The sequence below is a fragment of the Poecilia mexicana genome, unplaced genomic scaffold, assembly GCF_051168715.1.
Source record: "Poecilia mexicana isolate PSO_F unplaced genomic scaffold, ASM5116871v1 scaffold_10, whole genome shotgun sequence".
NCBI classification, from domain to species: domain Eukaryota; kingdom Metazoa; phylum Chordata; class Actinopteri; order Cyprinodontiformes; family Poeciliidae; genus Poecilia; species Poecilia mexicana.
In genome coordinates, this window is record NW_028263379.1 from 24,306,749 (window position 1) to 24,325,726 (window position 18,978).

The window sequence follows — 18,978 nt, forward strand, 5'->3', positions numbered from 1 at the left end:
TAATCAAAGGATTAATTTGCTAATCTAAATTGGATCTTTACCTCTTTCTCCTTCTATTATGAGTTTTAAACTTCTTCTTTAAAAATGTAAGGATTTTTCCTTATTTCTGTCCACGTTACTGACTGCTACTGTTTCCTCCTCTGCCTGCTGTGAGCTCCATAATCAACTTGTGTATGGATAACCTTGTTTCAGGCTAGCCGTAAAGGGACAACAAATCCAGAAGTGTGTGCATGCCTCGGATAGCAGCGTCTGAGCCTGCGCCTGTCCGGCTCGGCTCTGTATGTCTGCAGCTCCTTTGAGGCTTGCTTGCAGTTATTAAGTCAGATGTGTTTAAATCTCTGTTACTCTCTTGGAAAAAAAAAAAAAAAAAAAAAAAAAAACATTCACCACTGAAGTCGACCAGGTGATCTTCTGAAGATTTCTACTGAAATGCTAGCAACAGCACAATCTTTTACGTTTTATGTGTAAACTACATAATGTGCTTCTTGTGTCTGGAAATATTTGCGAAGGTTTGTTTTTCTTTTTTTTTCTATTTTCTAGAACATTCTGCAGCCATGTTTCGTTCAAAAAGTGTCATCAGTTTGAACAGTTTTGTTTTGTCGAGGATATTGAATATATTCTGTCTGTTGAAGTATAAATATGCTTTGAGCTTTTTCATATTTTCAGGACACTGGAAATAGATGGATGCACAGTCACAGAGGGTTTTAGAAATCTTTGCATTTAGCCACCTTTACTCCGACGTCCCTAAATAAAATCTAGTGCAGCCGATTCCCTTCAGAAGTAACCTAATTAGAAAAGGCAGCCCACCTGTGTCTAATTTAATCTCCTCGTAAATCCAGCTGTTCTGTGAAGGCCACTTCTATCATAATTATGTGAATTAATGCAGTCAATGCTAGTTGGTGAAGAATAATGCATCCAAGGAAGCCCAGTTGTTTTACCTTGAGTTGCTGACTTTGCAGAAATCTCTCGTCCTGAACAAGCATGTTTGCTGAATACTCCACAGACTGCAGCATAAACATATCTGCCTGGTAACGACACACATTATATTTTTAATTGGTCCATCCAATCCCACACAAACAGACTGCTGTAAGTGCTCTGACAGGAAATGTGTGGTCAACTCTGAGATGCAAACTTTCTGAATATTTTCCTCAGTAAACTACATAATAGTGATTCAAATTTTATATATTTTTTGTTTTTCTGAAAGGCACTGATGAATCACCGCTGACATTTTTACCCTTAGATGCTCACATTTATTCTTTGTAGGTTGAAAACATTGCTCTATAGGTCTCGGCTTTACACATTCTTCCCTAAACTTTGTTATAAAAGAGCAAATATACAGTATGTAGTCTGGCTAATGACTGAATTTATAGAGCAGCCTAATGAGTTTATTTGAAAGTCACAGCCGGCGATTAAGCCCCCTATGCACAGAACTAATTGTTGAAAACGCTGGTTTAGCCCCAAAGCTTGACTGTCTGCAGAAACATCTGGGGCTGAGAGGGGGGACAAAGTGTCAGCTGTAGCACTTGAGTGATGAATATGAATATTTCTTCCAATTTAGACTCGTAGTCAACACTGCTAACGACTCCTCCAAGAATAGGACCGTTGCTTCAGAATCACACGTTTGACCACGCAGCCATTAAGAGAACACAATGATAAATTTGTCTCGCACTCTTGGTTGTTGGCCACAGATTTAGGTTCTCAGCTGTTCATCTGGAAGCGTCACTCTGAGCTGTGTGTTCACACAAACACTTTGCCCACACAAATATGCATCTCACTTGCGCTCCCAAAATGTCAGCTCTTTTGCACTGACAGGGACTTAAAATGGTCTCGTAGGGTTCAAGGCAAACGCGTCTTTCAACACCGCACCGACTTGAAAGCGAGCTGAAAGCTAAGGTGTCGCAGAGAGTCGTCCCGGCACCGGCGGTAAACGGCGACTCGTGTTCCCCCCCACCACCCAACCCTCTTCCCGCCACTGAGGCGGATCTTCAAACAGATGACAGGAAAAATTAATAAACAGGAATCAACAAACCGGAAAAAAGCAAACGTGTAAGCTCCTGTTCGAAGGTGCAAGGCTCATTAATTGTGTTGATGTTTGCCGTATTTGCGCAAGCTGACTCTCAACTTTTTTTGTTTTCTTTGACACACTGATTAGTGACATCATGTGAAAAACCGCTTATATATTTTTTTTTCTTTTTTTTTTAAAGCCCTAACCGTTTGGTGAAGTGGCATCTGAACATTTTCACAAAGGTTCATGAGTGCATCCAACGGATCTCAGGAATGCTTTTGGAGTTTTGCCAAGAAGTAATAAATGCAAACAGATGCACTCTCCTGCAGTAAGACAGCAGCCAGTTTTGTACTCAATTAAATAGGAGAGGGTAGCAATAAAGTTATTTAGCATGCGAGACCGATTTACATATTCACCAATATTCTCCAAGGCCCTGCTTCTCCTTCTGTCCTTGAATCAATAGATTTTTCTTCTTTTTTTTTTTTTAAAGTGTCTACGTCCATCAGATGCAAATATGACCTGATGCGTTTCGCGTCGCCATTGCCGCCAGTTCTCCCACATGTTTATGAAATGCAGTGCGTTCTACGTGTAGCTATGAACGCAGCCGGTGACAGTAACTGATCGTTTTCTAGTTCGGTATTAATGACCCGTGATGTTCGCAGATTGTCTTTGCTCGCGTAACTCCCTGGCTTCCTTTAACTGAAAATATAACAAATCTGTTTCTGAGCAGTTTTCCTCATTTGCATTCTTGCATTTTTTTTTTGTTGTTATTTTTATCGTGTTTTGTAAATGTGTGTGCTCGTGTTTTTAGATTCTACATATGTGTGTGTGTGTGTGTGTGTATGTTTGACACAGAACTAGTGTCTGTGGCCTGTGAAGGAGTGCTTGCTGAAGCATGGTTGTCTCAATGAAAAATGTACTCTGAACTGCAGACATTCGGAGGGGTAAATATTTGTCATCTTGGGGACAAACATAAATCAGTTAGCCACTCTTCAGTTTATATATGAAGGTGGATGGAGCTTTTTCTCCCTCTTGCACATCCAATTCCACTTCATTTTGTGTGTTTGATAACTCCCTGTATAAATGTTGTCACTGGTTTATGGATGGTTTTTCCAAGAATGTTTGAAAATTGCTGCCGTTCCTGGAACCATTATGCACAAACATCAGACTTGGATTGATTACTGAATAAAGACAGTGAGTGCTTTAAAATCAAGCATGAAAACCACTCGAACAAAGCGAAGGATTTAGAGGAAAAACATCAACATCAGCGGATGAGAAATCTCTGCCCGTTAATGGCCGCTAAACTTGAAATTGTTTAATACTCTGGCTGGTAACTTTAATTGAATTAATTTCGGGGAACATCGTAAGGACTGATGGTGTCATAAAGCACTTGTTACAGCTGCCGTTCATCATTGTGATGTAAATTACGCCCAGTGATTGCTCAATGATGCCTTCCTTCAGGGACATGATGTTGTTTAAAAAAAAAATTGTAATTGGCTCCAAAGGGCACATGATGTGTTGATGCCGTGAGGGAGAAACACAAAAGAGAGTTATATTTCCTCGCCGGCTAAGATTTTCTACCCTGCTGATATGCCCGTGCTGTAACAGCAGTGCAGTTTGCAATTTTGTTTTACAAGCAGATAGGGGTGAAATTAAAATAAATAAATAAATAAATAAAATACATGCATGTTTTACAGATGGTGATAAGACATGTTGACAGCAAGCAGCAGTGGAGGATAAAAGAGCATATCTATGTGGAATGTGGTTTTAAAGTGAGACTTGAGATTGGTGTGTATAAAACAAAAAAAATCAGTTGGAGATAATACAGCTCAAAAATATGAAAGATGAAGTGCAAAAACACTTCTTAAAATAAATTATTTTTTAAAATACTTCATGGTTTAGGCATGGTAATGTTTAGTCATTTGGATAACACTTAGTTATCCTTAAATGGAAAAAGTAATTGGCTTGTTACTGACGCTGTTTATGGTATTTTCCCCCTGACACATTCAATAAATTGATCATGTGTTATGTTTTGAAATAATGACCAATGGGATTGTTGCTACCACATCTCTAATTTTGATTAATGTACTCAAAATTACAGATGCAGGTCAGTTTAGGTGTGGTCTACTAACTTTGGACAGAGACCATCTTTCACATCCAGAGACCAGGGGTGCAACCGCATGCTTTCTGAGGTGTATGCGAACATGTCATCACATTTCAGCAGCAAGGCATTTCAAAGTGCTTTACATAATTAAAATAAAAACAGCATGTGACATTGAATAAACAGTGAGAAAGAGAAAGACATTTTGAAAAAGATTAAAAAAGATAAAAACATTAAAACCCGCACCCCTTTTAGGACTTCAGTTAAATGTCGTTTAACTGGGGCTCTAACCCTCTGGGACTTTAGTCAAAAACACCGTTTGACAAGGACTCCAACCTCTAGGTTTTTAGTTGAAACGCCATCAACTGGGACTCTAAACCCCGTAGGACTTTAGTTAAACGTCATTTAACAAGGATTCTCACACCCCTAGATATAGATTCGTTGACCTGGGACGTTTTCCGGGAGGGGGTGAGGGGGGCTTTACATAGACAGTGTGAAAGAGAAATAAAAAGTTAATAACTAGATGAAAAGTAAAGATAAAAACATTAAAAACATCAAAGACATCAAAACCCACACTCTAATCTTAATTTAGCCATAAGAAACTCTAAACAGGTGGGTTTTAAGTTGAGATTCAAAGGTTCTCAGTGTTTCAGCTGTTTTACAGTTTTCTGGAAGTTTGTTCCAAATTTGTGGTGCAATTTGACGGCCGCAGATGCTTAATAACTGAGGTCAGTTCATCTAAAGAAACTGGCTAAAAATGCTCAAGAATAGCTATGCATTGTGGCATTTCATGGGAATCTGAATCTATCGGGGTATTCGAGCCTCTAAGAGCTACAATTTTTTCTGTGAAAACCTTAGAGAAAGCCTCACAAAGTTCAAGAGGATAGATGTTTTAACAGTCCTTTCCAGGGCATTATTAAGGACTTCTGGGCCTCCCTGCCCCAAAGTCTGGCAGCGGCAGCAAAGGTATGTTGCCATATCTGAATTCGCTATCGGGTGTTTGTGTTGCCGACGACTCAACTTCAGTTGGGAGATGTAATGACTTCATAAGCTCTGCGGCCGACAATGGGACTCCTGTGCAGAATCTGCTGGTTTTCTTCACCAGATCCAGTTTGGGGCAGAAGGAGGACAGTATCCCAGTTTTTTGCAGAGTTCTGTTGTCTCTGAAGGTCTCTATCTTATAGCTTTTTCTCAAGACTTGTCTATTAAGATCATGGAGTCCCAATCCAGCTCCGATCCAGGTGGTAACTCTTTGTAAAAAACTCATTCTGTTAATTTTTCCTCAAAAAATGTCTGAAACGTACCAGAGGCTCGCACTTGGTGAAGGAAGCTGAACGAAAACAACAGAGATCTTACATACCCCTCTGTGACGTCATAGGACAGTTTACTTATCTAGCCACGCCACTGCGTATGTTGCGTAGGCCCAAGGCAGCTGACGTCAGCAAGGTGAATCACATGACAGGCTGAAGCTCGAACGCCATGTCACGTGAGTTGGAGCGACTGCAGATAAGAGCAGGAGGCGGAAATGGGCTTTTCAACTACAGACGTATTTCTTCTTCTTTTGAGCTCTTCTTTTTTTCTTCTTTATGGCCTGATTGTGATTTTTCTGAGACTTCAAGAAAATGCGCGGTGGGAGGAAAAGCTGCGATTGTGGTGGTGAGGAGCTGATCTCCGCCTTGCAGCGGGAGGAAAGCAGGTGGCTCTGATGAGCTAACGACGATTTCTGTATTAAATTATTATAAAACTTGTAATAGTGCCGAATACGTGACCTTTCAACCACTTTGAAAATATTTTCTTCGTCTCTCCAACATCTTTATTCTCCCCCTCTTCCTTTTTCTGTTTTATGCCCCGGAGTTTTTTGTGCCGCCCCATCTTTAGCTCCCTGTTGTCGAGTGCGCTACAATTCAAATTTAAAAGAAAGAAAACGGAAGAGCTTGGTCCTCGAAGGGAGAACCAGGCTACCTGTATGGGAGGGCAGAGCGGCTGGCAGGAGGGGAGCGGCGCCTAGTCGGTGCTGTTCCTCTGTTATCGATCATTTCATACACAAACTGCTGTTAAGTACCTAAAATGCTGATGAGAAAAAAAATCCCCCTCATTGTTTTTGCGCCTCCTCTAGTGCAGCGCCCCTTTGCGTTGCATACCGCGCATACCCACTTTTTGCGCCACTGCCAGAGACTTTTGCACATCCTGAGAGATTTTTTTTTTAACCTTTTCTTTATTGCAAAAAAGCTCAAACATATCAGTTTGAATTGATCTGCATCAGTTGAATCAGATCAGAGATTATCAATTTGCTTTGAAATCTTGCAGACTTTTAATCGGGTTAAACAGTAGAAACCAGATGTTTACATACACCAAATTAAAAAAAACAAACCACAATTTTTTCTCACTGTCTGAAGTTAAATCAGTCCAAACTTTAGGTTAGTTAAAATTACCAAAACAATATTCTATTTACTAAATGCCAGGGAGAACATTTCTAGAGGGTTCTGGCCCATTCCTTCTGACAGAACTGGTAGAACCGAGTCAGGTTTGTAGCCTGGCTCACACACGCCTTGTCAGATCTACCTACAGCTTCTCCACAGAGTCGAGGACTTTGTGATTGCCATGTCAAAACAATGAGTTTGTTGTCTTTATAAGTAAGACAGACAGAAGATCCTAGCTGATTCCTTAAGAAGTTTGCTCCAATTTTTCTATAAAATGTTCTTTCCTCATGGTGCCATCTATTTCATAAAGTGTATCAGTTCCCACAACATTATGCTGCCACTCCCATGCTACACAGTTAGGAAAATACAAGCATTTTCTTTAAGTAGCCTGGTAATTTGTATACCATAGCGCTAGAGTAACATTTGTGCTTGTGGGAGATTCATAGCTAAAATTGTTTGTACTGTGAACAACTTTGTAATAGCATTTTGTCTCCGTATCGCCCAGCTCCACTGCGGTTACATTATTCTATTTTTGGGTTTTAGAAGCATATCCAGCTGTCTCTTTCCCTGCATCGCAAACACTTCATCACGTCCTCCTCATGCTCCTCCTGTAGATGTGCCCCTGACTCCGGGAGTTGACATGGTCAGCTGGACAGATGAGACATGGAGTCTGTTTGCAGCAGGAAATCTGCCCTGGACATCATGGCTCAGCACACTGACAGCTGGTGCATCCGTGTTCTGTGTGTTTAGCGATACGTGCGTGTGCGTTTGTGTATTTTGCCAGCTGAATTGTCTCTGAAGAAGCAGCTGCAGCCAAATATGAGTTCAAAACCTTCCGCGTTTCCTTCAAACATCACGGTTTACAGCCTTCCTGCATCACATCCGGCATATTGCACTGAATAAATCATTTTCATTGGCTGCCTGATTAGGCAGGGAGACATTTAGCCTCTAGTGTTTGTTGTTTATGCACGTATGCAATGACCTGTCGATGACCTTGCATGTTTTTGACACATAATGTTGGCCTAAGCCAATCCCACTCGGAGAGGAATGTAATGCAGAGCCTATGGAGCGACAGTATGTTTATTTAGTATGTGCATTGACCTGCGAGAAGTCTGCTAAGTGGCTTATACTCCCCGTGTGTGTTTGTGTGCCGGATGACTTTGAAGTATGTTGTGCCGTGACAATAATCTAAGCCAATTTAGTCACCATCAGCCCTTCATTATGAGTTTGACATAAAGTAGTGCGTGACTGGAATGTCCTCCCATAAAATGATAATTTACTTCTCCAAAGAAATTACGTATTTAACCTCATTAACCTAAAGAACATGCAATAAAATGGAAGGCTTACCCCCCACCTCCTTTGAAGTGCACTGCCATGCACCCACACACAAATACAAATTGGAAACATCATCAAAAGTTAGGAGTTCATGCCAATTGTGACCCCTGCAAATGAGAAGCAGTGGCATGTTAACAACATCAAACCTTACTTGCAACTCGTTGGGCTTCTTGTTGGGGATTTTCTCTCTCTCTTTCTCTTTCTCTCTCTCTCTTTCTTTGCTTGAATATCATCTGTCTTTTAAGAAACGATTAACCCGGCAGGTGTGAGGCAGGTCTCACCCACAGTCTTCATCAGCCCACCTTTTTTAGCGCACAGGGAGTTTTTTTTTTGGAGGGGATGTGTGAGGGAAGGTCAGCTCAGCCAACTAATAGTCGTGGTCACAAAGCTGAAAGTCACGCATTAGAAGAAGCCGCCATCATTAGGACCAACACGTTTTCAAACAGCCTGACCTGCTGCTCCCCCGCTGTTTATTAGCAAAGTTTTTGGCTTCGCTTTAGAGCAATTATAGTCACTATTCATGATAAACCGTGGCCTTTTCCGTGACACCACGAGACAGGAGACACGCTTGCATACAGAGTAAATAATGTCAGGCGGTTGTGTTGTAACGCGCAGAAGAGCTGCCATGTTTTTCTCTGCAAACGCGTGCAATACGGGAAATGTGCTGGGGAAAAACAGGGAAAATGGCAACGTGTCAGCGAGTGATGTATGTCGTTCATTGGACACAGAACATTTAGTTTTCATTAAGAGTTAAACACGTACACGAAACATTAATGGGGTTCAGCGACAGCAGCGCCGGCGCGCCTCTCTGAATCTCATCCTGATGAATTAGCAACTCAGCACAAGGGTGAAGCGAAGGGAAAAAAAAAAAAAGAAACATGCAAGGAAAGAAAGACATTTATGTGATGTGTAGAGGGGAAGCAACTGTCAGATAACATATTTATCTAGATTGGTATTTATAACACAACTTCATGTAATCCCCAACGAAAGCTTCAACGTGCTCTTAGGAGGAACAAAAGGCTCGGTGGGGGAGGGACCATGGGAGGAACAGCGGAGAGAAAGGTCAGGATGAGTGCTGTCGTTTCATTATGAGAGATGTGGACTCCTTTTCCTCTCCTGCTGCACGGGGAGTGATGGAGAAGGTTGTTAATGTCTGGCCTGTCAGCCATATTGGATTCAGGGCAGTAAATTAATATTACGCTCCTTTTAAAGGGGTTTTATTTTGGGATTTACTGATCTCCCCTGTGTGTCGGCAGCGTAAAGAGGTTATTTCCCTTCTTTCTGCTCTGTTCTGTGTCCGCTTGCTATCTCTCAAGCAGGGCTAATATGTTTAGAGAAAGAGAAAGCGTGTTCATAGAGGAAGGATCTGTGCGCTGTAGGCACGTTTGTGTCATCATGTGTTTGTTTTAAACATTTTTTAGGAAGCACAGAAGTCTGGCGTAGACTGTAGCGAATTTTCCAAGCAAATACAGCTCAGAAGGTGTAGAGACGACTTACAGAGCTTTGCAAACTTATTTAGATGTATGGAGTAAAAAAAATAAGTAGCAGTAAATACATATGGAAAAAAAAAGCATGTTTTTCTGTTTAAATACAAAACTCTAATGGGGTAGGCGACATAAAATTCACAGCAGATGTCAAAAGCCCAAGTAATCCACACTTACGAATAAATCAAAGCAAATAATAAATTATGTGTAAAGATTAAGTGAAGAATACATGAAGTAAGCGAGGTGCTAAAGGAATAGAAACTATTTAAAAGGGACTCCTTTCACTTTCCAATTAATTATCAATTTGTGTTGGTTTGTCACATAAAATCCCAGTAACATACATTTATGTTTGTGGCTTCAACACAACAAATCATGAGAACTTCCGGGGGTTTCAGTTCTGTCCCACATCGCTGTATTGTCCCCTTTCTTCCTCCATGTGCCGAGTTTATCATACAGGAGAGTTAAGTAATTAGAAACACGTGGAGACAAGTGATTTTAAGTCAGTGGGCTGTTTTAACTGTGACTTATCTTGAGACTCTGTCCTTTCTGTTGTGCGGCGCTTAATGTAGGCCAGGTTAGAGTCCTGGCAGAAAAGCACTATAACACAGTGTGAAGTAGTCTTGTCACTAAGGCAGGATTTATGGCTGCTCGTCCATCTGCGCTGATGTTAAAAGGGCTGTGATTAAGAGCCGAAGTGAAGACACGGACTGCGTTGCCCCTGTGACCCAGCCAGGAGCGCACAAGGCTGAGCGCTGTCACTGCTAACGCCACACCATACAAATCTGTCTTCCTCCTTCTCTTTGTCTGTCCATCTTCTACTGCCTTGTCCCGCATGCGTGCGCATGAGCCGAAACTTACCAAGGACGCCGAATCTCTGCATTTGATCTTCGCTCAGCAGTTACAACAAGGAGGCAGGGAATAGGCTCGGTGTCTGCCTTGCAGACACAACTTCAAAAGCTTGGAAATATATTTCATTCTCTGTCTCTCTTCTTTTATTCTCCAAGGTTCAGAGCATCCGGCCACGGCAGCGCTTCCCGCCGCGTTCTCGGACCTCCTGCCTCACTTCCTGGTGGAGCCTGAGGACGAATACATCGTGAAGAACAAGCCCGTGACCCTGTCCTGCCGCTCGACCCCGGCCACACAGATCTACTTCAAGTGCAACGGAGAATGGGTTCACCAGGACGACCACTTGATTGAGCGAACTGTTGACCCAGCCACAGGTACACAGAACCCGTCGCTACTCGCATGCTGTGTATTTCTGCTTAGTTTGAACCAGTATCAGCATACTTTGTTTGACCATTTGTTCCAGTCGACAGCTACGGACCGACATCTATCAGATGCATTATATAAAGTGTTTGTGTGCTGAAGCTAAGGTCGGCAAATTGCCATTGGAGATTACTGTGCTCCTACAGACTCCTGGCTCATCCTCCATCCTATTTAGCCTGCCACTCTCATAATAAGCACATTGGTTTCATTCTCAGAAATCTCCACAATCACCTTGGAGACCTGTTTTGTTTTTCCCTTTGTTGTGCTGCAGTCTCCCCTCTCCGCCTCTGCCATTGGTGTCACAAGCATGTATGACACTGCAGTGGAGTGATTCAGAAGTGACCTGCAAATTCAAACCACCCATTCACCGCCTGACGAGTGATTGGGCGCATACACAGATATGCAAATATGAACTGTGGCGACATAATAATTGTAACTGGGATTTCCTCTTGACGCAGCTGAAGTTTATATCTTCTCCAAGCTTATTTAAAACAATTAATGTTGAATGAAAGGTGGGATGAATGTGAAAACTAAATTATTAAAATTTTATGTGCAACATTATTCGGCACCCCTACTAAAGTAAAGATGTGTAAAACAAGACTTTAAATTAATCCAGTGTAATCTCACACTGATAAATATGAGTAGATTTATTCTGTGGAGACAAAATAATTGTTTTAATAAAAGCACCGGTGGCACAATTAGCGGTGTGAATGCCTCGTATTGCCCTTTGGCAAAAAGACGCTGCTTAGTTTTCTTCTATTAGATTTCATAACCTTGAAGCATACATAGTCAGAAAGTTTCAACCAGACCCTTTTGCACAATATCTGCTTTTTGGATTTATACCACAACATCCTGTTCCACAATCCTTACTTTCTGGGACCTCATAGTTGTCCAGATTTGTGACTGATGTGGGTCAGAGGCATATCGGTGGGTCGAGTTCAAACCTTTAACTTGTAAATAGTGGAGCCGAATGTTGGTTTGTTTTTTTTTGTCCTCCCCTCAAATAAATGAATGGCATCTAAATAGAATCAAAGGCGTCTCAAACTCCAATCTTTGGAGCCAGTGTACTGCTACCTTCAGAAATGTATCTGCATCAACACACCTGATCCAAATAATTGAGTCATTATCAGGTCTGTGTAGAACCCGACCACGTGCTGTGATGGCAATTCTGCTTTTTTCTTCAGCTCTGTTGAGCCAAGGACACATTTAAAAGTGACAGAATATCACCTCTCTAGAAGTGGAGTTTAAGACCCCTGATCTGAGCGTTGTCATGGTGATGTAGGGACCACTCTTTGATGCAGTTCTCCAACATTGAGCTTTGAAGTATTGTTTCTTTTTCTTTTCTTTTATTTAAATCTCCCTTAGCATTTCCTTCACTGCGATGGGGAGCAAGACAAATATGGTTTCTCTTCCATTCTTCTAACCAGTGGATTACAGAATTTTTTTGCTTTGTAATACAAAATACTTGACCACCAGGGAAGCAGAAAATCGTTAATTAAAAAGTTCATAGAAACTCTGTATGAAAAACTTTTTTTTTTTAGGACTGGTTAAGGAATTCCCATAACTTTATCTCTGGTGATTTTGATGGAACTAAATACACTGCTCAAAAAAATAAAGGGAACACTCAAATAACACATCCTAGATCTGAATGAATGAAATATTCTCATTGAATACTTTGTTCTGTACAAAGTTGAATGTGCTGACAACAAAATCACACAAAAATCATCAATGGAAATCAAATTTATTAACCAATGGAGGCCTGGATTTGGAGCCACACACAAAATTAAAGTGAAATGTTCCCTTTATTTTTTTGAGCAGTATATTTCTCAGATTGGATTTTTCAATTATTTTCTGTGTGAATTTGTGCTGCTGCAATATTTGACTAATTTAAGGTATTTTTTGCACTTTTACAATGGTTGCCAATAAATGTACCCAACACTTTATAAGCAAAAATAAACAAAAGGAGAAAAAAAACATAATCTATTATGCATACAGTGATACATCAGGTGCATTTTGAACTGCAGCTAAGCTTGCTGATGCTGCCAAAGACAGACAGCAATGGGATGCAGTTTCACCAGGGTTTAGTTTCTGTAACTTTTTGCGTAGGCACATCGACTGTGGGTGAAAGATAAGCTGGGTACACCTTCCATCTTTTTAATAACCTCTGTTGTCAAGCCCCAGACCCCTGCTACCATTCACCAACTCTTTTGCTTGATCTCTTTACTTTTTGTGTGAGAAGTCTTGGTTTGATTCAGTTGTTGTTTTGGAGTCATCCTCCTGTAAATAAAAATGAAAACAGAGTACGTGGAGTTGACAGTGACACACATAAGGCCGTTTATGAGTTTGCATGGTCATGGTGAAATGTCACAGCGTCTGAGTCAATTCTAATAAAAATGAATCATCGAAGTTTTTATTAAGCATTCCACCACCCTGTCACTGTTATTGATATAAATGAAGTTGTTAAAAAATCTTTTGGGTTTTCGTGAGCTACAGTTTTAAAGCTCCAACAAGCAATAACGTATGGTGAGTAATTGACTGTTTTGTTTTCTATGAGAATATCAGTTCTTGAGTGAAGAAACAAAAGGAAACTTTCCCTTGGAGATGTACGCTAATGCAGATCTTCAGCAACGTGAATGGACAGCGGGCTTTTAGTTTCATGTGCAGACGAAAGAAAACAAAAGTGTAATACTGAAGACAGGAAGGAGAGATAATTAATATAAAAGCATCTCGGAATGAAACTAATACAAGCACTCTAGAAACTTTAAAGTGGCCCCTTGAAGTCTTAAAAGGCCAGCTGAGCTTCAGATTAATTTTTAAAATTCACACTCATCGAAGTGCTAAAAAGAAGGCTTTGCTCTCTCTGCCCGTCTTGTTTGGGGATTTGTGGTGTGTCCAAACGGCGTGGTGAAGAGTCGATACTCCTCACTCCCTCCTGACTCCCCACCGCTCTCTGTCGCTCACAATCTGTAACTTTCAAATCATCTCACCAGACATCCGATGCAGATTGGGGATTGAAATCGTGATGGCGACATCGAGACACGCGCGTCAATTAAGACGCACTTGAGTCTTTGACATCAGAAATCTGAAGATCAACACGCTGAAGACAGTGATGTAAATAGCAGAAAATGGAGCTGCACGATTTATAAAATCTTAACCACCATCGCAGTGTGAAAGGACTGCTTTGATGCAATATTTGGTACAGTGTGCAGACACCAAACGTGCATAATGAGCATTGATGCACACAGTGGATTATATATATATATTTCTGCAATATTTTAGGTAATTTTTTCAGCAGTACTTCTGATATCAGCTCTGTCACTGTCCATGTTTAACTGAAAATATGCAGCTGCCACAATTTCTCTTTACTATATCTCATATCTACAGACTTTTTCATTACGACCAAATAAGGAGGCAAGTTATGTGCAAGACCAGGTTTTATGCTGCTATCAGTCGGGTGACATCCTGGAGACTCCTCTTTTACTTTGACATGGAGATTGTGAATTGTTTTATCCCTATAAAAGAAGACATGATGCAGGCTGTAAACTGCAGAGTTTATGGGAAAACCAGATTACAAACCCAGCATCGCCCTGCCAGCATTTAATGATGATGCCCCATTTGCCGTGTGTGTGTGAACTGTTGCAGTTTGCATTTATTTGTCTATGAAACAAATCTGGCATGCTGGCTGCCACAGACCCCCGCAGCAGTGAGGGACTCCATGTTTAGAAACCCTGTGAAGTTCAAGGCTTCCTCACAGCTCCCGCCTTCACTCTGTGGTTCCAAGGCCTTTGATGCCGAATGTTTCATATGTAGACCTGCACAGCTTTACAGAAAACGGGGTGCGCCAAAAATTGTGGCTGCACCTGCATCGATCTCTCAGACACTCGTGCTGTTTAATGTCACTCATGCCCCAAGGAGTTTGCCGACAGCTCGGTGCCAATCCCCGATCCTAAAAGCAACATGTATGTGTGTGCTACAGGCTTGTCGAGTCTGTCCTCTCGCCCTGGTCATCACCGCCATGCAGGACTCTAAACTTGTACCTGTTACCAAGCAACCAGTGCTTCTATCGCTCCAGAATGTGGCCGAGGGCAACGCCGTCCCCTAAGAAAGAGGGATTTTAAAGGATGGAGACTGGGGCTGTAAGGATACATCCAGTTCACAAGATGAAATGATGCGTGATTTAAAGCTCTGTTTTGGAGAGAAAAATTAAATTTTATTGTTTGTTTAGAAAACGGAGTGAAGAGGTTTCAGAAATAATAATAATAAAAAAATGTTTTAAAATTCATTAGTGTAGAGTATTCCAGTTTTGACTTGGCTTCTCGTTTAGGCTTGTTAAATTGTAAATGTTTCCTAATGTCAAGCAGATATTTAAAGCATTGCCATGCAGTTAGCCAATTCAGAGTTTATTATGTAAGTATGTTAGTTTTTGAACTGGAAAGGATCGGTTGCAGTTCAGATTGATTGATTTGATACTGGTTATGAAGTGATGGATCCATCCTAACAATGCAGATTAGGACAAATAAGTAACAAATGGCACATTAATCTTTATTGCACCTGGTATATGATTATACTCTATTTAATATACTGGTATTAAATAAATCCCCAAAGTCTGAACCTTTTACAGAGCTGTGATTTCTGTTTACATTTATACTTCAATAAACATCAAAATTAATGAATGTGACAACAAATAGTGTTTAATATCAAGAGGTTTATGAACAGAAAAAAAATCATATCCCTTTGCAATCTATTTGTAATAGGTAATCAGATTTTATGAAAATGAAACAAGAACACCCACTAAAGTCTTAAATAGAACTTGGAAAATTGAAGATATCCAAGCAGCTCTGAGCTTAATATCTAATGTGGCTGCCATGGAAATAAACTGTAACCCAGGCAGGTTTGAAGTATTTATGTTGAGATTATTAATAGGAAACTCTGACAGTACATCTCTGATTAAAAAGCAGCACAGATAAAATTGTACAATTTTTTTTGTTGTGAGCATGTTCCCTCATAGTTTGAAGGGTTAAAATGGACATTTACATTGTTATTGGCCTGTTTTGCTATTGCTAGCCTAGCACCACAACTTTTACTAAACCTTACTGATTCTCTTATCCTCTTTTTTTGTGGTCTGTTAATAGAAAAAGTCATATTCTGGCAGCACAAGAAGGAAAACTACGACAAAAATAACTCAAACTTTCCTGGTTTCATTTGTGTGCCATTGGCATTAGTTGTTTTGAGACCAGAATTCAAATTTTGAATTACAGCCGTAGCTTTGAATGGCTGCTGAGTCTGAAAATATCAATGATCTTAATGATTGTTAATAAGGATTATTAGACTCAAATAAATTCAGCTGTAAGTCATGTTGCAGAGCAAAGCTGAAGGAATATCAGATGTGTTTCTGTTGCAAGTGTGAGCCCAGCAAAGCACAGGCAGGATTTGGCAAACTCCATCCATGCTCAGTAGCAGCAGACTCTGTCAAATGTCAAAGCGACTGTGAAGCTTTAAATTAATAACAGACCCAGGACTGAAGTGCAGGCGTGTTTCATCGGTGCTGCTCAGTCCTCAAAGTTCAGCCAGTAAAAAACATGACATGTGGATAAGACTCTATTTCAGACATGACCTCGCTATCATCAGACAGTCTGCTTTATTGAACCTGATTCACAGCAGCAAAGACAAAAGAGGAGCTCTTGCTGGCTGTGTCTACAATTCAGTTACAGTTTACATCCCTTCGTATTGCCCAATCGCTGTGGACACCACACATACAGACAAGAGATTTTTATTATTTTTTTACAAACTCCTCAGAGAAGACAAACGGAAAAATATGTCACAATTTGTCCTTCCCCTCCCGGTTCCAGTGTCTCATATTGATCTGTCCTCGAGTCTATCGGTTCTCATTACCTGTCTGCAGTAACTTATCTCAATTGGTATGGCTGTGACTGCTTCTGAGGGAGCTAGCTAACTCCGTGTCTTTCCCAGGTCGACGAGAGAAGACGTTTGGCGAGTCTTAATAAAGAAATATCCCCCCCCTGAACAAATCAATACTGACAGTGTGTTTGCATAGATTAGGAGATTCTCCCACTCTATGATTTCTCATCAGACACATGATGAGGGGAAGCGAGATTGGCATTTGAGCGTGGGCTCGATGTATTGGCCAGACTGATTTGATTGTGTTTGCATTTCATCTGCCAGCATTGATGGAAACGATTTTGATCCACGCTTCGGATTGTCACCCCGGCAGCAAACCCTCTCAGGTGGAAAATGCATGCATTTCACATTCTTATTTCAATAAACCTTTGCATCCGCCTTTATAAAGACAGGAGATTATATTTTTTTTCTTTGTTGATTGAAACGGATGTCAACAAGGCGTCTTCGGTGAAAACAGAAGATGACGGAGGCGCACTTGCGTTGTGCTTTATGAAATCGTTTACAGTGGGACCACACATACCACATACATAAAGCAATACTCCTTTTTGTGATTGGTGAAATCATTTAAAACTACATAAAGGAAAAAAATATAACCACTTCCTATAACATTTAGTTTAGTTTTTTTTTTTCTTTTTTTTGTGTCAGCTCCTGTCCTCTGTCAATCCTCTGAAGTTCAAATATCACCTATGACGTCAATAGTAATTCTTTTAAAGCCAGACCTTTAAAAAAAATAAATAAAATAACGTTGCTTTTCTGCCATATCTGACATCTGCAGGCTTCATTTGTAGAAAATATGTTTTTTTTGATTAACCGGATCCTGGATCGTAATGTGATGACATATTTAATTTCAGATCTAAGAGGGAGATAAGCCAGGCTTAGCCTAAATGATCTGTAACCTTTGTTTTAATACCACAGTACTCATCCCTGGTATTATAGCAGCCAATCGCCTCCCTTACTCCAACTTCCACCCAAACCGCTTTTCTCCCTCTCCACTTGTTTTTCTCCATTTTCTCAGCTCTGTAGGTCACAACATGGATGCATTTACCTTTACAGGAACGTCGCACGGATGACATTTACCTGCTCACTGTCACTTTTTCTGAGACCGGAGGAATTTCAGCTGGATTCCTCCAAAGCCGCCTCATAGTAATTCAACGAAATCTTTAACAGAATATTGAAGAAAAAGTTCTGCAGCAATTTAGGCCAAACCTGATTGGTCTGAGTGCCAGGACCAAATGAGCAGAATGAAATAAGGGAATCATAGCAATATAGCCCTAAGTGAAGGAAATGGCCGCGTACCACCTGCTGAGCATTGATCAGTTGCCAAAGGGACTAATTGATAATGCATTGTTAGCTGCCTCCACATAATGGGACTTGTATTTTATCCCTTCCTTGATTGCTGGAGGGGAGGAAGGATTTGGCAAAGAAGCAGTGAAAAACAGATGGGAAGGTGAATTGTTCCTGTGACACATCTGCCAGCTCTTACTATTAGACCTCTCAGGGCGGTCAGGTGAGAGTGTGCATCTATGTTTGTGGAAAAAAATAAATAAATACTGTCTTCAAAGCACAACACACTTTAAATATGTCAGGGAAGTCAAAGTGGATTTAATGGAAGCTTGTGTTTGTCTGGCTGCAAGATGACTGAGAGCTACAGCAATGCATCCAAGCTTAGTAAACCAGACAATGCAGTATGTTGGGTTCTTGAGAATAAGTTAAAACATAGTTTCATCAATATGCTTTGAAAGCAATTGAGACATTTTCTCTTAGGTTACAAACCATGCCTCATTTTCTGCAAATCTGAAGGATGGATGAGCATTTTTTTCCCCAGGTATTAAAGATGGAATATGCTCTGCAGAGGACATTTAGAGTGTTTTAGATTTCTACGATCCAACCTCAGAAAACCGATCAAATATTTCAACACAAACCTTGTGGGACGGCCTTCCTAGAAGTGTTGAAGCTTATATAGCACAGGGTTCTCATGCAGTCTTGAAAAATGGAATCTGATTTAAATATTTTCCTTGAGTTGGACAAAGAAAGCTGGACAACGAAGTAGAGAAAAAGTTCTTACAGTTGCATCAGTCCATCCATCCCATTGGTTTTGCCATTGCATGGCCGTCCATCTCTTTTCTTTTCCTCTCTCCAGCTCACATTTAAATCTTGATCAGCAACTGACACTTGCTGTACATTTGGCTGCATTTCATATATTATATGCTAAAGTTTGTTTTCACACTTTGGAAATGTGCTAAAAAAAAAATGCAACTTTTCGCACAAGAAACACAGAAGCAGGAACAATTAAACAATTAAGACGCAACCAGCTGACACAAGAGCCACATGTCTTGGCGTTCCAAATTCTGCTTAAGATGTGCTTATATTTGGTAATTTATTTGGCTTATGTTCCTGTGAAGTTGGTCTTGACAAGCAGGAATAAAAAATTTTCAAAATTAACTGCAA

General features: G+C 40.6%; 1 protein-coding gene across 1 annotated transcript in view; it reads left to right on the top strand.

The window, feature by feature from the left end:
* Positions 1–18,978, top strand: part of unc5a (unc-5 netrin receptor A) — a 173,773-nt gene that overhangs the window by 74,355 nt on the left and 80,440 nt on the right. The window contains exon 2 of the mRNA XM_088009693.1: positions 10,350–10,565. Within this exon, the coding sequence (XP_087865819.1) occupies positions 10,350–10,565 (216 nt within the window). The remainder of the gene's footprint in view (positions 1–10,349; positions 10,566–18,978) is intronic.